Source organism: Podarcis pityusensis, assembly GCF_964106645.2.
Source record: "Podarcis pityusensis genome assembly, chromosome: 3".
Classification (NCBI taxonomy): Eukaryota; Metazoa; Chordata; class Lepidosauria; order Squamata; family Lacertidae; genus Podarcis; species Podarcis pityusensis.
The window spans coordinates 93834167-93852580 of record NC_138026.1 but is presented as its reverse complement, the minus strand read 5'-3'; the positions used below and the strand labels follow the sequence as shown (position 1 = coordinate 93852580).

At 47.2% G+C, this 18414-nt stretch overlaps 1 protein-coding gene across 2 annotated transcripts; it reads left to right on the top strand.

Annotated features, from left to right (window-relative positions):
- The first annotated feature begins 5909 nt into the window (after window positions 1–5909).
- On the top strand, window positions 5910–16465 carry HLX (H2.0 like homeobox). Of its 2 annotated transcripts, XM_081000245.1 has the most exons (4): window positions 5915–6690; window positions 9316–9495; window positions 10429–10613; window positions 15506–16465. In XM_081000245.1, exons 1-4 carry the CDS (start codon window positions 6165–6167, stop codon window positions 15902–15904), a joined length of 1290 nt encoding a protein of 429 aa, XP_080856371.1. In that variant the 5' UTR covers window positions 5915–6164; the 3' UTR covers window positions 15905–16465. The 2 variants fall into 2 exon arrangements, with proteins under 2 accessions (XP_080856372.1, XP_080856371.1); XM_081000246.1 differs by lacking the exon at window positions 9316–9495 and having other exon boundaries at window positions 5910–6690.
- Window positions 16466–18414: the final 1949 nt, after the last annotated feature.

Sequence of the window (18414 nt, the reverse complement as noted above, 5' to 3'; positions counted from 1 at the left end):
ACCACGAAAATAAATGCGAGGAAACCAATTCCCTTCTAGCAATGAAAACATAAATATACGGCTGCGACTTTTCCCTTTAATCTTCCCATCCGGGGGACTTCGCGAAAAGTCCCCGATGAACTCGGAGGGGAACTTAGCCCAGCCAGGCAGATGGGATGGAGAGCAGGAGGAGGCCAGGAGAGAGATTCGCAGGGGAGGGAGGGTGTGTGTGTGTTTGTGTGCACAATTTTAAAACTTCAGAAATAAATCCTGACTAACCCCCCACAGAGCGATTGCCACCCTTCTTTCTGCCATTGGTAAATCCAACTCAGTACTGTTTTCACTGACTGGCAGCGGTTTCCCGGGGCTCCAAACGGGGGTCTCTCTCACTCTCTCAACCCTACCTGGAAATGCCATGTGAGCCACGGCTGCCCCCCCCCCCAATTTATTTTCCCGCTAGGAAAATTTATGTCCTAGCTCCGGTGACAGGCTGGATGCCCAAACCTGCAGGCAGCGGACTTTGTTTGTCCATTTAATTGCATGTCTTCCAAGGAGCTCAAAGCAAAGTCTCCTTGGAAGAAAATTCCCAGGTATAAAGAGGCCTTTCCTCGCTGGAGGTATTGATGCATAGGCTAGACGGCTATCCGTCAGGGATGCTGGTGTAGCTGCACCCTGTACTGTAGATTCTGCGTCACTTCTGTCTATGTCATTAGATAGCCCCGCCCTCTTCTCAAATCTCACAGCAACCCTGTGAGGTGGGCTAGACTGAAAGATAGCTGACAATGTTCCACTGTCCCACAATTCGATTAAGGTCCATTTGATCCAGCTTCCAGCTTCTAACAACGGGCAGCCAAGAAGGATCACAAACAGACCCGAAGGCGATGACCAGTCGCTGTTATCTGTCTTCAGCATCTGGTATGTACAGGCAAACTTTATCTGCCCATGGAAGCTCTGTGGCTAGTAATAGTGGACGGACACATTGTCCACATTGGCAGGCTAATAGTAATAGTAGTATTAGTAAAGCTAAGGGTGCTTTCATCAACCACCTAACTTAGAGGTAAGCAGGGAATCCTGGGGCAGTGAGTTCCGCAAGTCAAGTCGTGAAGAAGCACTTCCTTTCCTAACAGGGCAACAATATTCTGGGTGAAAGCTGCTTTTCTTTCGCTTTTTCTCTGGAGAGAAGCGATTTCTGGGTGGTTGTGGGTCTTTCGGTGCTCTTTCGAAAATAACAATAACAGACGGCTCCCACCCCGCGAAGAATTCCCCCACCAGGGCCGCAGCTTTCCCTTCCCGCTCCATCCAAGGCGCGAGGAGGCGCAGCCCGAGGTCAGCCTTTTCATTGTAGCATATTTGGGAGAGTATTTCCTACAAGTTATTTTTAGATATCCTTAGGCATTTAAAAGTTGATCGAGCGGTTTCCCTTCTCCCCTCCCCCGCATCTTTCCGTTCCTTTATCCAAAATGTGCTCTGCCTCGCCCCCGCCCCCCCCCCCCGATTATCCAATACACACAAAATAGATTTGGGGTCGTCGGCAGATCGGCTTCCTTTTTAGCACGGCGGCGACTACAAAAGGGCGAAGGAAAACGTTTCGTTGTGAAGGCCAGAGGCCCAACTCCACCTCTGTGAGCCTAGAACGTGGTACCCATATAATATATATTTCATATTATTTCGCACATCGCCGCGGTGATTTTCCGAGGGGGTGAAATTTGTCTGTTGTTTTTGTTGTTGTTTTTTACTCCTTCCAAACTAAACAATAGTATCTATCCATGAGACACTGATTCGTGTAACTGACGAGCCAGTTCGCCATCCCTGACCTTAAATCGATCTCGACTCAGTTGCAACTTAGAACCGTAGGTCCCTGTCCAAACATGTTTACTTGAAAGTAAACCATCCCTGATGTTCCTGTTCCTTAACTGAACCGATTTAGAAAGGAGGCTTCAGGCTGCGCTCTTAATACAACCATAACCAGGGAAGTGGAGTCCCGTTGAAACGAAAGCGAATGACTATCATTTTGCTTTTTAAGAGTTTTTTTTAAAAAAACATTTCTGCTAGAACAGGAATAGAGAGCCTGCGACCCTCCAGATATTGTTGGACTACGATTCCTATCCTCCCTGACCGCTGGCCTTGAATGAGGCTGATGGGAGTTGGAGTCCATAAAGATCTGGAGTGACTCCGATTCCCAATTCCTGGTCCAGAATGGGAATTCTGGGGATGCGGGCAATCCTCCAGAATTTGTCCAACCTCTGCCTTTTTCATCCTCTTCACCGGATTGAGAAAAGGGCTGTTTTTGCTATTCGAAATCCACCCACCCAGCAGTTAATTGGGCTTTTGTAATGTTTTCGTTTTCAGTAAATCAATAAATGGGACTTTCATCCCCCCTCACTCACTGGCAGTTCTTCCGCTAGCTGTCATGGAAAAGGGCTGCAGCCACGCAAGCCGGTCCTCATCCAGGTGAAACCGAAGTCCCTGGGCCATGATCCAAAGAAATAAATCGCTTTTGATTTCAGGGGGAAAGTCCTTTAGTCACAAACATGGTTGAAACTAGCGGAATCCCAACTTTGAAACGGACGGCTTCCCTTATTTTTTAGAGGCGGGGATCCTTACACTGAAGCAATTCCAATTATCTTCGGTGGCATTTACTCTCAAGTAAAGATACTCAGGGTTAGGAGCTCCTTCACACCGTAACACTAATTCTTGGGAAGCAAACCACTGGGATTTACGTTTAGAATTCCCCGAAAACCCGCCTGCTTTATTGTAACAGGGATTTGGATAGGGGTGCTATTTATTAAAATAAATCCTCAATGTTTGTGTAGGAACTTTGCAAGGTGAAGTTTTGCAACTCCTCCCTGTGTGAATAATGTGATTTTTACCCCCTGAAAGAATTGGTTTTCTCTTTCACTCATGACCTTACATTATTGATATTTGGGCTGTGATCCTAACTACGCTAGCTTGATAACTGGAGGAGTTCCGTCGAAATTGAGCTACCACCCCTAGGATCCAGTCGCCAAATAGGGCTGGTGATCAAGTCGCCGATCATATCCATGATCCTCAGGGAAGTATGGATTCTTCTCCCTTGGATGCAGGCGCCCTCCCGTATTCTTCAGAGGACTGCCTGCTGTGTCAGTTTCAGCCTAATAATATTCATCGTATATTAATAGAAAACCACAATTGCAATTGATCAGAAGTTAGAAGCTGTAGTGATTAAATACTAGGCGTCCAAGAATGCTACCCATTTTTTCTTCTAGATGCTGAGAGGCCGCACCTCCCTCCCGAAGCACAATCGTGTGCCATTATGAGTGAACAGCACTCACTATCGTGCACAAATCTGTACATTAATCCGTGCATAATTTTGATTCTTGCAACAAAGGAAAAACAGCTCCCAAAGAGCTAAATGGCACTTGCTCCCTGAGAAGTCTGCACGCGATAGCAAGCGGTTGTTATTCCCCCCTCCCCGAAAGATGTATGGACACGTCGGTTTTATCGTGCAGGGGAACGGTACCTCGAAAGGTTTAAATCAGCTAAGCTTCGTCTTGTTCAGAAGGATGGAAACATGTTAAACCTAAAGAGACCCCAGCTTCATCCAGGTGCGGGGCGGATACTAAGGGAAATTAACAGGCTGCAGAAAAAGGTGACAAGTCGAAGAAAAGTGGCTTTTGGCACAACCGACTCTGCAGTTTTGACAGGTGAAATGTTAAAATCTATGCATGAGATTCATGAAATACTTTTAACGCTGGGGTATGTCTTCCCGGCACTTGATATTCAAAACAGCACGCCGAAGGATGTGCTTACTCTCCTGCAGCCATGTCCAGAGAAACACTCTTTTACTCCTGCGTTAGTGAACACCCCTTTGAATCGAGGATTGTGAGGCTTCCATTCAACAACTCTTTCTCTCTCTGTCCCCTCTTTCTGTGTATCTGTGTGTGCGCACGCGCGCGCGTATTTTCAAAAGAGCTGCACACAGCCCAGCCAGCTATGGCTAAAGCCATTTAAGCCCCCTTGACGTCAGTGGGAAAATGACGCGCAGGTAGCACACCCTCTCCCGTGGAAATCAGTGCCTCATTCCATGCAAAACTTGTGTGACTGGTTTTTTTTGGGTCTTTGAGTCTCTACCTGCTCAGTGAAAAATCTTGCCATTTCCTCAACATTCAACCATTTAAAAATAAACCGCCTGCCTGAATGCAAATGTCTTTAAATAACCTCCACTTTATCCTCAGCGCATTACAAGAAACCTTTCTGAAGTTAATGGCACTACTTCTGCTTCGACTATGGCTGTCAGGATACAGAAAAGATAGATTAAATGCTTACGTTATCAAGCAAATGTCAGCTCCTGACTCTGTTTAAACCGTATGCACAACTTACAGTGCAATCCTAGGCACGTCTACTCGGAAGTAAGTCCCATTGTGCTCACTGAGATTCACTGCCAGGAAAGTGTAAATAGGATCGCAGCCGTATGAAGTGTATGTATACCTCTTGGTTTTGTGGGAAGACAGACTTAACTGATGATAGATTTTAAAACGTAATTTTAAAATGAAAAGCAACCTTTTAGTAGGATTCTCATTCACTTGAGCGAAGCGCCCTCTTCTAGTATTTCTGTTTAAACCCAGACTTTTTTTTGTCTAAATGGAATTATTTCGTCTTAACTAGTTGCTGGATCTGCAGGAAGCATACTGTATACCTTTGACTTTGGCGTTTATTTTTTAAAAAATAGGATAGAATATTGCGAATTCGACTGCCGTGGTTGTCCTAGGCATCCTATCGGAAATAATCTCTACTGAACCCCATGGGACTCACGTCTGACTAAACATACATAGGAATGCACATTTACATTTTTATCACATAGAAATCAAAGGTCACCTATCTGGGCTGATATTTTTTGTTTGTAGCGCATTCTGAAGCAAAGGTTCGTATTGTTTGCGCTACCGCTCTCTCTTTTGGCGAGGGCTCTCTCTTTCTCTAAATAAAATATTAAAGTGTTTTACTGCACATTATACGAACCTGCCTTTTCCGGGCCAGACCATTAGTCCACCTAGCTCAGTACTGTATTGGTCTTATCTACACTTAACAGCGACTCTCCAAATATGTTTACAGGAACTCTGTATTTTTTTCTACGCTACCTGGAGATGCCAAGGATTGAATTCGCGATTCAGCATGCAAAGCAAGAGCCACCAGACGGGGCCTTTCTGCCCTGCCTGAACAATTCAGAAGCTCAATTTGTTTTCAGGAAGCAGAAAGACATCTCTATGAAGGTTTAATCTTTCTTCCCAGTCCGCAAAATTTTAGACTGAATTAGAGAAGGAGACGCCCTTTCCATTAAATTATAGAGATCGAAAATCTGTGGCAGCGCCTGATACTGCTGGACTCTGACTCCCATCAGCCCCCACCCCAAAGGTCCAGGATGGTGAGAATCGTGGTCCAGCTACCCGCCCCGCTAAGGAGGCCTCCTCGCTCCCTCTTCCTCTTTGAAAGCGGCGTTGGGAGGAATGCGAATTGACTCCGGATTGTTCACCGCCTCCAGGAAACGGGAAGAAAGGCAGGGCAGGGCAGCCCTGCGTCGGACCTCTTTGCGCCTCCGCCTTTGACAGGGTGCAGCAAAGAAGAGCCATTGCAGGCTTTTGAGTCAGAATCTTCCCCCTTCTCCTTGGCGCAGGCAGAAGCAGAGGGCATCCCTGGCTCTTCCTCATCCTTGGCGCGCAGGAGGCGTGGCTCGCCGCCGCCCCGCCCCTTCGCCCTTCCTCGGCTACGCCTCCGCTCCTCCGATTGGTCTCCGGCCGCCCAATCCGCTGCCAGGAGAAGAAGTGTTTGCTCTTTTGACGCCGCGTTCGAAGGAAAGAAAAAAACCTGGGTTGGGGGGGAGGCGCTGCTTGGCGGAGCGAGGTGGGCGGGCGGCTCCTTTTCCTTTTCTCCGCGTTCCCCTCCTCCTGCTCGAGAGGGGAGTTTCTGGCGCGGCGGCGCCTCCCCCGCGCCTCGTTGTTGTTATTTGGTTTGACGCGCCTGTCTTTCCCCGCCGGCTCGCCTCGCACAGCGCTGCGTGTCCCCGCTCGGCTCCCCCAGCGATGCGCGCAGGCCGAGAGGCACTCGGGCGCTGACGATCTTCATTCGACGGCCGCGGAACTTTTCCTCCAGCGGCAGTAGCAGCAGCAGCAGCCGGAGCCGGGCGTGGAGGGCTCTCCCTGGGCCCCGGCAGGATGTACACGGCCGGCCTGGCGCCCTTTTACGCCTCCAACTTCAGCCTGTGGTCGGCGGCTTACTGCGCCCCGTCGGGGCCCGGCTGCTTCCCGCTGGATCCGTCGGGGCTCAAGAAACCTTCCTTCTGCATCGCGGACATTCTGCACGCCGCCGCCAGCGCCGCCGGGGAGGCGTCGTCGGTGGACGGGCTGCCCGGAGCGCCCGCGCTGGCCGCGCACCTGGGGGCCGTGCATGCCCACTCGCAATTCCACGCCGCGGCCTCCCCGCTCCGGCCCACGCCCCTGGTGGCCCCCGACGGGGCCGTCGCCTTCCCCGCCCGCCTGTCGCCTCTCTCCGCTGCTTTCCACCACCCTCACCCGCAGCAGCAGCAGCAGCACCGCTCTCCCGGAGGAGGCAGGGGCCCCAGCCACCAGACTCATCCCGGCTCGGCGCCCGCGCCCTCCAGCAAAGACTTGAAGTTTGGGATTGACCGCATTTTATCCGCCGAGTTTGACCCGAAACTCAAGGAGAGCAACACGCTGAGAGGTAGAGAGAAAGCCGAGGGTTTATTTTGTTTTATTTTTTAAATCCCCATCCTCTTCCCCATCCCCACCCCACTGGTGAATTTAAGGAGTCCTGCTTCTGAAGCAGGAAAGGGGGTTTGTGCGGATTGACAGGGAACCGTCATTCATTCCAATGGACGTTGAGCGCAATTTCGCCGTCGATCGTGCTCATAGCTGTATAGATCTCGTGCGTGTGTCTCTGTTTGTATAAAAATGCATGACTCTGTGGATAATTAAATAGGGAGGCAGTGAGACAGATAGGCAAGCCCCTCCGATTTCGGAGTTTGATTCCTGGAATTATATGTATGGAAATATTAAATGATAGTCATGTCCACAATTTAAAAGATTCGTGCCTTAGAAGAATAACAAGAAAAGTTGGCATAACTGTCAACTTTTCCCTTTTCTTGCGAGGAATCCTATTCGGAATAAGGGAATTTCCCTTTAAAAAAGGGGAAAGTTGACAGCTATGCAGCCCGGTTCAGCTCCTGGCATTTCAGGGCCCCTGGAGAAGGGCTGTGGTGGGTACCCTAGCCAGGAAGGCGAGCGTTATTTCGCCCCTGCCCTTCATGTGGCTCCCCCCGGGGGGGGGCATCTGAGTTGACCACGGTGGGCTGGATTGTCCTTTGGTCTGATTCGGCTGGGCGCTTCTAATGTTCTCAGGAGAAATGGTGATTCTGGCGGCCTTCACCAGTTCGTGGATAGGTAGTTGCAACCCCGAGTATTTGCGCGGGGTGAAACGTAAATTTCATCGCGTAATCGACGTGCTCTTCGGGTGGGGAAGGAACCCAGCGCCTTCATATTTGTGCTGGTTGTTGCTCAACGGAGCGCCCAGTTGAGCAATCGACTTGCCTAAATGTTTCAGAAAGCAGCAGCAGCAGCAACAACAAACAGAGGCCGCCAGCCTCCCCATTCCGGCACGTATTTACTTGGAAGTAAGTTTCTTGGATTTCGACATTGCAGTGAAAGCATGCTTAAGCTCACTTTCTTTTGAAACCAGTGCGAATAAATCATCGACGTATTTCTTTGGTCCCATCCCCAAACAACCTCAATTTTGGGATTGATCTTTGGGGCAGTGGGGTCTGGGCGAGAGAGAAAATGACCTTGGGGGCATATCCAGTCCAAAGACTGCCAACTCTAGCCTGGAGGCCTGGGGCACTGGATGGAAATAATATCCCATTGCAGTCAGGGCTAAATATTCCCATTGATGCGAACAAGCAGGAACTGTACCCAAGGTGGTTTCACTTCTCCATTTGGTAAATGGGTCGTCAACGCTTGAATTCCGAGGGTGACTCACAGACAGACCTCTTCCCTTCCAGTGGGATTTTTGAGAGCCCCCCCCCAAGTCATTATTGGTGCTGCTGTTGTTATTGTTGTTATTCTCTCTCGGAACCATGCCAGATCCACTCCATAGCTAAGGCAGATCGGTTGGATCAAAACTCAGTGGGCCCCAAATCTTCCTCTACACGCTTGGCTAAAAAATAAAAATCCCTTGACCCCAACGGAACTTCTCTGCCAAGTCAATGTGTTCGCCATTCCCTTCGGACATAAATCCAAGAGTGTCGGGTTAAAAGTGTGCCGGATCACGAGTGAGAGCTCAATCCAGACGTGTTAGTGAAACTAATAATTACAGAGAGTGAACGCAGCTTTTTAACAGGGGCGAGGGTGCTGAGAGAAAGGCGTGTGTTTTCACGGTAAAGCGCCTCTATACCCCAATAATGTTGGTTTGGAGATTCTGCTCAGATCCGCCAATCCCCTTTGCTTCTTCCTTGCTCTTTCTCCCAACACCTTCTGCCCTGGATCTTGCGGAATAGGAGGATCGTTCAAACCACCCCGAGCCAAAGAGCTTAATTGGGGGAAGTTAATGTTCCCATTTATTCCCATCAAACCTGCCCTGGTAAAGGGGCAGAGCCGCATGGTTAGTTCTCTGGGTTACTTCTCGACTTCAGTCCGGAGTACCCCCGCAGGAAAAAAGTTGGGGATTGCAACCCATCCTAAGCAAAACCACAACAACCCATCACCCGCATCCTGAACCTAAGAAGGTTTACCCGGGAGGACAGTCCCATTGCTTTCAACCGGACAGGGGTGGGGAGGGCTCGCTTCCAAGTCAAAAATAAAATTAAATATCTGTAACACCGTGGGTGGATGTAAGTGAAAAAGGCAGCTTCAAGGCTCCGAGCCTCCGCACACATTTACTCGGGAGTAAAACCATTGAACGGAACGGTGCTCCTTCTGGGTGTAATTAGCAGCCTCGCCACCGTCCAACAACGTCGTGCAAAAGCCCACCATTCTTCCCGTCTGCCTAGACAAGGGTAAGCCGCGCTCCCGGCAGGGTAGGACTTTGGGGGGGGGTAGAAGTGGAGCCCCCCTCTCAGCAAATGAGCAGCAGGCTCCCCAAGAACAGCAGGATTGGCTCCCCGTATTTCCAAGTGAGGGAAGCAAAAGGCACGACCGGGCGGGGGATCCCAAAGAAGGGCCTCTCCATAAGACCTAATTCTGCCCAGAGTCTAACCTGCCTTAACCTGGCTGCGAGGGGCTTCAGGGAACGTGCGCCTTTTCTCTCTCCTTGCCTTCTTCTGTAACCGAGCTCTCCTTGTTCCTGTGCCCGCAGATTTGACTTCCTTATTAACCACCAGCCGCCCATCTGGGGTTCATCTCCCCGCCTTACAGCCTCCGGCCGGCCAGTTCTTCGCGTCTCTAGAGCCCATTAACGAGACCTCCGCGGTCCTGGGGCCTTTAAACACAACCCCAAGGAATTCCGTTCAGCACCAGTTTCAAGACACTTTTCCAGGTACAGACGCACCCTTCTTTTAAACCCGCACCCAGCGCGCACGGGGCGATCCCCTTCTGCCCCAAGCCATCCTTTCGCTCTGCTCTCCGGCGATCGCATTCCCAGGAACGCGCGCGGTTTACTTGGGAGTAAGGGCCGTGGGAGTCAATGGGACTTATGGCCAAGCAAACCTGCAGAAGGCTCGATTAGGCGCCAGATCCTAACAACCGCGCCGTCCAAGCGCGCGTTCTTTAGGATCGCGGTAGGGCGCCATTGCGAGTTTTCGGTGGTGGCAGCGGTGGGCGGCTGTGAGTGCCCAGCTCCTAACCGTGTGTGTAGGAACGGTGTGGTAAGAGAGAGAGCCTTGAGGATTGAGAGGGGGTGCTTGCGAGAATTTGGCCCCCCTCGGCCTTGCCTAAAAGCAATCCTAAAAGGCTATTCATACAGTACTTGGAAGAAAAGTTCCCATGGGATCCACGGGCTGCTTACACTGCAAAGAGAAGTAAGTGCTGTTTGGAAAGTCATGAGTTTACAGGTAGCTCACCTTCAGGAAGAATCGGGGAACGGGAGGGGATCTTCAACAGACCTGATCTCCAACACTAACGGTGCCTAAAAGTAAAATAAAGGTCGAACTCATGTGTAGGCTGAACTCATAAAGTGGGCTGGGAGGCTGGGGTGAGTGCTTTGAAATAAATCGAGAGTACCCGTTAAGTGTTATTTTGCAAAAAAAAGGTGCAGTCTATTGTTAGGATATTCCCTAAGAGACCCATGGGTCTTTTATTAGTGCCCGAATCCTGAAGGTGTTGGGCTACCAGTGCGCCCCACTGAACGCGCTTCGCCCTTTGCTGCTTCGGCGCCCCGGCCCCTCATTCAACACCTCTCTCTCTCTTTCTCTCTCTCTCTCTCTCCATTCCTCCCTCCCTCCTTCGTTGGTGCCTTCCTTCCACCCTTCAGGGCCCTACGCGGTGCTCACCAAAGACACGCTGCCTCAGACCTACAAGCGGAAGCGCTCGTGGTCCCGAGCGGTTTTCTCCAATCTTCAAAGGAAAGGCTTGGAGAAGCGCTTCGAAATCCAGAAGTACGTCACCAAGCCGGACAGAAAGCAGCTGGCAGCCATGCTAGGACTCACGGACGCGCAGGTAAGCGCTTGCGCGTAGCGCGGATCCCTGGTTCGACGCGCCAGGGAAACAGAAAACGGGCATCGCAAGGTTAGGATCGGGTTAACCCAACAATCAGTGAGATGTAGTATCAGTAAAAGTCTAGATGAGAGGACATTTCCCCTTTATTTCAAGAGGGCAGGCCTTTAATAATCATCAACACCATCTTTATGATGTTTTACAAATTCCAGAGAAATAGGGGTGACACACACACACACACACACGAGTCTTACGCCACTTTAAAAACTGTTTGATTGTGGTATAAGCTTTCTTGAACTAGAGAACCCACGTAGTGAAATAAACGGGAAGCTCGTCCACTAAGGCTGCAATCCCGGGCATGTTTAGGATTTCCCTGCAAAGCGTGCGCTCGATCCAAGAGAAGTTCCTCTGAAGCCTTACATCTTTCTTTGCCGAGTTTGTTTGCGTTTGCTTCCGCGTAAACCAAAGCGGAGGTTTCTCCCCCTCCCACCATTGCAATCTTGAGAGCTAGCCCCCTTTGCGTCCAGCCACACTGTTGGTGGGGAAATCAGCAAAGGATCAGGCTGCGCGTTTGGGACGGCGGGGATTAGACAACCGCGGGCAGGCGGAGAGAAGAGAGCCATTGAGATACTTGTGCTCCCCACCCCCCTCGCCTCGGGCTTAATTTGTAAAGTATTGCAGCGTTAATATGAGGTATCTTCACATTGCTTCGTGCTTAGTAATGCAGTAAATACATGTCGATTTGCTGAAGCGAGCAAAGAGGGGGAAAGGGACCAGAAGTTCACGCGAAGATTTATGTCCGTTACACCCGGAGTGTTTGTTTTGGCTGCGAGTGGGAAAAGCCAGCGAGGAAGGACGAAATTGGCTGCGAAGGGAGATGAGGATTGGGGGCTTCGACTGTGAAGTGCAGCCGTGGAAGGAAACGCAACTAAAGAAGCAGAGAGGCCGTGTGATATTTCGGCCTTGTGAAATGCTACGTTGGAGGCAAGCTGCTGACTGTTAGACAAGGTCGAGGTGTTTCTGGTAGGAGCGGTGGACTGGTAACCTGGTGAACCGGGTTCGATTCCCTGCTCCTCCACATGCAGCTGCTGGGTGACCTTGGGCCAGTCACACTTCTTTGAAGTCTCTCAGCCCCACTCACCTCACAGAGTGTGTGTTGTGGGGGAGGAAGGGAAAAGGAGATTGTTAGCTGCTTTGAGACTCCTTCAGGTAGTGATAAAGCGGGATATCAAATCCAAACTCTTCTTCTTCTCTTCTTATGGGTGCAAAATCTTGCAAGCCAAACACCTTTCTCCTTGAGAAACCAGTGTCTCTCCACCCTCGAATGAGCTGTGGAACAGTCCAGCAGGACTCAAGGATATCCTCAAGGGATTTTTCAAAGTACTTTTCCAGCCCCTTATTTCATTGCAATGGAAAATATTCTATAGGATATATAGCATCTAAGGCTATATGTTTGTGGTGTGTGTTTTTCGGAGTCTAGGGAAATATATTGGAATATATTTCTTCTGGAATACACACAGAATGTTAAGGTGTGCTGAGGAATGTTTATTTATTCATTCATTTCTTTTACATCCCGGCTTTTTCTCTAAGGATTTGAAGGCGGATTGCATAGTAATAATAATAGCACATAATAAATTTTTATTTATACCCCGCCCTCCCTGGCCAGGGCTGGGCTCAGGGCGGCCAACTCCAAACATGAATTACAATAAAACGTAATAGAAAAAAACAAAACAAACAACAACAACAAACAGTTAATTAAAATATGGCTTAAAATACGGCTTAAAATGCAGCCTCATTTTAGTAGTAGCCCATAAATCAAGACCATAATGGGAGGAAACATCAGATATTCACCTGAGCCAGCTATCCATGCTGGTCCTACTTGGGCCAGCAAAAAAGCCAAGGGAAAATTTATATACCAAATCCCATATAAGGAGTCAGAGTGAGTCGAAGTCAAAGGCCAGGCAGAACAGCTCCATCTTGCAGGCCCTGCAGAAAGATGGCAAGTCCCGCAGGGCCCTAGTCTCTTGTGACAGAGCGTTCCACCATGTCGGACCAGAGCTGAAAAGGCCCTGGCCCTAGTTGAAACCAATCTAACTTCCTTGAAGCTTGGGACCTCCAATGTGTTGTTATTTATGGACCTTAAGGTACTCTGTGGGGCATACCAGGAGAGGGGGTCCCGTAGGGTCCATAATTCTTATTTAATCCCCACAACAACCCTAAAGGTTAGGTTAGGCTGAGAGCGAGCGACAGGCCCAAGGTCACCCAGTGAGTTTAAGGGCTGAGTGGAGATTTGAAACCTGGACACACTAACCATTGTACCACATGTACTATTTTCATTCATGTTAACATAATTATATGCTGGACCCTACCTTTAAAAAGGATCAGGTTACCAGTGTATAAACTGGTCCCAATCCAATTAAAGTTAATTTTCAGAATTAATTTTCAACCAATCAATACTTTAGAGTAAACATATACAGGATTATGCTTCAGGGTGCACCAAAAGTAACGGGATAAATTAGGTTACAACCCTAGTTACCTGAGAGTAAGCCCCATTGAATTCAATAGGCTTTACTTCTGAGTAGACATGGTTAGGATTAAGCTCATGACTATATTTTGTGGGATGAGGGGGCATATAGGTATAATAAAGAATACACTATGGCTGCAGTGCTGTGCATGTCCTACTGAATATCAGAGTTTTGGCTTTCTATACAGTGGGGCCCAATCCAATGCAGGATTAGACTTCACCATGTTGAAAACTGCATAATTGTGACCACTGAAATTGAGAAAGGCAGTCATCTATAGCTGCTAAATCTGTATCTATCAAATAAATACATTAATTTAATATAAATAAATCAATATTATGTAACCTCTTGCACCTAAGAGAACAAGCACAAATAAAGGAGACATCTAGGACATGATCCAACCAAAATCATGCACACTCCAGCCCCTCTGATTTCAGTGGGAGAGTTTATATATGTTTACCAGTTTGATCACATGTATATTAGCTCAGAAGTAAGCCCCATTGATTCCAATGAGACTCACTCCCAGGAAAGTGTGTATGCGATTGCAGCATAAATTTCTCCTGGTTGAAAGCAGTGGGGTTTGAAAGAGCTTGCCTTGGTCTGTGCCCTTGGTTTCTATAAGGATAATCCTACTGTCACTTGGGAAAGACACACATACATGAAAAAATGCAGCCCCAAATCGTCAGTGTTAACATATTTATGTTCAAGTAGCATTTGCCTATGGAATACCAGAAATCAGCCACAAAGCCAGCAACATTGATTTCAAAGTGCAGCTGGTCTGCTGTTGCCTTGCCACCCAAGCTAGTCTGGCTGCAGTGAATCTGGGACTCCAGTAGAAAATTGGCAATAATTTATCCTAACCCTTATGTGAGTTTCCAAGCTGAGCACTGTACTGTAGAGCCTGCTAAACAACTAAATATCAGTAATGAAAATACTTTTAGCTAAAGAAGAGAGAGAGGGGCATGGGATTGGAGGGAGCGGGGAATAAGGGACTGTGCTGTTCTATTGTGACAATGTGGAAGGCCTAATAAGCTATACAGTAGACACATTGATTTCAAAAGATCACTTCCTCAATGATATTTGCCTGGATAATGCAGAGATAGCAACTGCCATCCACGTAATATACACTGAGTTGTTTATTCAACATTTAGATCTATTCCAAGTACATCCATTGAAATCAACTCACTTAGGCTCATTGATTCCATTGAGTTTGCTCTGAGCATATCTGAGTTGGAAGTATATCTTTGTTCCAGCAGACTGGCTTTCTTTTCCTTTTCCTTTTTAATTGAAGTGTATCCATTCAATATACTCAGCCCCAAGAGAGAACTACAAAGGACTCTGGTGGCAGGGAAGAAAAACCTCAATGGGGATTTTGTGGCTAGTTGCCAGGAAAACACCTCTTCTAGATTAATACAGGAATCCTAGGCATATTAGCATTTGAGTGCAGGTCCCATCGATTTCAACAGAATACCCAAGTGGGCTTAGGGAGGAGATTAATAAGTAAAGAGTAAACATCTTTGGACTGCAATTGTGTGTGTACTTGCCTAGCAGTTCCACTGAAATCTTTAGGGCTTACTTCTGAGTAAACAGTAGGATTGGGACTGCTACTCACCCACTTTGGAAGAACAATTCTAGGTTTTGCTATAGCCTCTCTATGTTGTATATTAAACATTATGTTCAATTTTCATGGGAGCCTATTATGAAAAATCAAGACGACAACTGCATTTACGGCCGTTTGTTTCCCTTATTTCAATTTTTTTTTTACATAACTGTTTTAATTTAAGGTAATTATTTTAAAAGATCGAAATAAGAGAGGCCAGAGTAATAATAAGTCTTTGTCTTTTGAACATACTTCCTATCTTCTCTAATTCATTTTTGTTCAAAAACTGGAAACGAGTGTTTTTCTTATTAAATTCAGATCTGCTCATTTCTGCTTAAGCTTGGGCTTGTGGGCCACTCTTTTCCAGATCTACTCAGCACAATGGGATCAAGTGCCCATGATTCCTGTGATGGCAAAAATTATTGGAGTAGGGAATAGAGGGGGTACTATAATACAGCTAAGTTGTGGACGGAGAAAATATTTTCTCTATGCTCATAAAACCTTCTAATAAAAAATAAAGGAAAACTCACACAATATTTCACATGTTCAGAATTGAACCCTGAAATTTATTTATTTTCCTATGCCCATGAAGACTAGAATGTTTTACTCTTTTAAAACATGAATTCCTTATTTTTATATCTCTGGGCCAGGGGTACAAGAACATGGGCTGGAGGTTAGTGGTGCCCTGGACCTTGGGAGAGGGAGAATTGCAGTCAAGCCTCAGGTCCCCCATCTGATGCCCTGTGTGTCTCTGCTCTGTGGTTCACTTGCAGGTGAAAGTCTGGTTCCAGAACAGGCGCATGAAGTGGAGGCACTCCAAGGAGGCGCAGGCGCAGAAGGACAAAGAGAAGGAGCCAGAAGAGAAGCCAGCAGGGGGTGCTGTGCCAACAGTCGAGGGAGAGGTGGAGCACAGCCCTAGCCGCTCAGAAGGCGAGAGCGAAAGCAGCGAGGCTGAATCCCTGGATCTGGAGCCCGGCAGCGATGCAGAACGGACTGAGGCGGGGGCCGACCCCGAGCAGGCCCTGCAACGGCACAGCCCCGAGCTGCAACACCCGGCCGGATCGGAGACTGCAGTTCACCCTGAGCCGCCTTTGGCTCCCACAGGCCTGGACCAAGGCAGAGAACCTCTAAGGCGCCTGGAGCCTTCTTTTTGCCTACGGGACTCCCCATGACTGCCTCTCAGAGAACCAGCTATCTGTTTGGGAAGCTGCCAAAAGCCGAGTGATCGCCCCGCTTGGGAAATAGTAGCACCCCCTAACTGCAGGTGGGTGTGGGGTACAATAACCCCTAGGAAATATGTTATTTTTTTATGAGGTAAACTACCTCTGAACTGCCAGATTTGGGGTACTAACCTCTGCTGCAGGTGGGAAGATCAGAGGTTTCTCGAACTATGTAGGGCATCAGCCCACAGCAGTGAGTGGGCTGTGGGGAGAGGGCAGTCCTGCTCAGCCTCAGGATCTAATAGGAAGTAAACTCACAGAAGTAGCTCAGGGGAGACCTTTCCCATCTTTGCTGGCAGAGGAGCCTTCCCGGGTCCAGGAAATCACAGAGACCATGTCTTCTTCTTTGTCCTTCTCTATCTCCCCCACCTGCCACCCCTCATTCACAATGTGAAGTATTTCACCAACCCCAACCCCTTGCCAAAATGTGTTGCTTTGTGTAATCTGGCCAAGAAATACTGCACTGAAAAAAAAAGAACAGAAAAGTAGCCTGTAAATAAATTGTTTGTTTAATTTGTGATGTCTGGTTTTGTTACTAGATAGAACAGCCTAGTTGGGTTGATCCACAACTGGGACACAATTAAGACCTTTAGAGGCTCCAAATTATCTTCTGTAGCATGAAAATAAATAAAAACAGTATTAAAAAAGAGAGGTTTTGGTACCCTCATATATATCTAATTCAAAATATAAACAATAATAAACCATAAAATAAAATTTTATTTTCCAAAATGAAACAAAACCTACAGCAAGATCGAAAACAATGTTTATTTTTGTATACTTCCACTTTATTTATATTTGAAAAAAAATTCTACTTTTTTCTAATTGCAAAGTCTTTGATCAGATCCTCAGAACTAATTTTACATAACACATCTGCTTCTATACTTAGTAGAGCTAAGGCATTCAACCTGCCCTATTGGCATAGTTGTTCTGTTGGGATTTTTAATATACTTCAACTGAGAAAATGATTGCTCAGCTGAGCAATTTGTGACTATTAATGTTAAAAATCCAGCAATGGAAAAATTCTGTGGTGCCCCCCTTCCCATGATGCCCTAAGCACGTGCTTATTTTGCTTAATGGTTAATCCAGCCCTGCTGGGACACTTAGAGTGAGACAACTCCTTGACTGAAGCCTTTTTTCCAAGGTGGAAAACCTGTGTCCTGCCAAATGTTGTTGGTCTCCAATTGCCATCAGTATCAGCCATCATGGCCTGGCCGATAGCCAGGTATGATGGGAATGGGAGTCCAGAAACATTTAAAGGGCCACATGGGCATAGCCAGTAATTTTGTTGGGGGGGGGCAGCCAAAGTTGTTGAGCATTTTTTTTAAGGAAATCACCCCATAAAGATGACATCACGTGGGGCAGGCTTCTGGTAAAGGGGGGGGGGCAGAACCTCAGATAATTAAGTAATTTCAATGCTTTTCAATAATATTTGTGGATCTTGGCTACGCCCATGGAGGGCGACATATTCCCCGCCCTAGATTCAACCCTTCCCCCCAATTCTTACTCACTGTATCAGCAGCAGGAACAGACATTCCACTTATGATGACTGCTTTAAAAAATAATTTTAAACATCAAAGAGAAATTTGTGGACTAAATCAGCTTCAGTTCTTGAGCTGAGGAAGCCACAGTTGGTAGGCTTTCACTTTGCTCCTTTACGCTTCTAAATGTTTAGTGGACCTTAGATTAACTTATGCTGCAGGGAGTAGGGCCCTTTCCTTTATTAAAATTTAACCTATTAAGGTTAAATAAAACCAATGGTTTTGTCAAAAGAAATTGCATTTAAATATAACTGATCACTTAGGGGCTGTCACCTTTCTCGTTTTTTATTTCTAGTAGAAGTGGCTTTACTATAGGTGAAAGCTGCCATCATAATAATAAATGTTTTAATAATAAACTCAAAATAAATATTTAAAATAAAAGAATTGGTGCCACACAGGCAGTCCTAAGAACAGTTTCTAAGCAACTGGATCTCATGCCCCTGGAGTTAGAAGCTAGTCTGCAGCCCTTTCTGCACTTACCTGTAAGGAGTAAGCATCATTGAATTCAATAGGTCTTACTTCTGAATAGGCATGCTTGGCTTGCACTTTGTCTGACTGTGTTTCATGGTGCTTCCTTCCATGTAGGTGTGCATAGGATTGGAACCTTAGTCTGCACACTTACCTAGGAATAAGCCCTATGGAACACAGACTAATTTCAGAATGCACTAGAATGAATCCCAAGTCTTGTTGAACTCTATGGAAAGAATATTTGAGTCAATGTGTTTATTTTACGTTGGAGATAAAAAGATTCAGCATCTAAATGATGCAGCATCACTTAGATAGTAACGCTCTTAGATTATAGTACAACCAAATTTGTAGGGGATAAATCTTAAAAATAGGTGGAGCTCCCCACCTGAGTTATTACCTGAATCACAAACTGGAAATTAATTTAAGACTGAAAGCTAGCGCTCTCCCTCTCTCTCG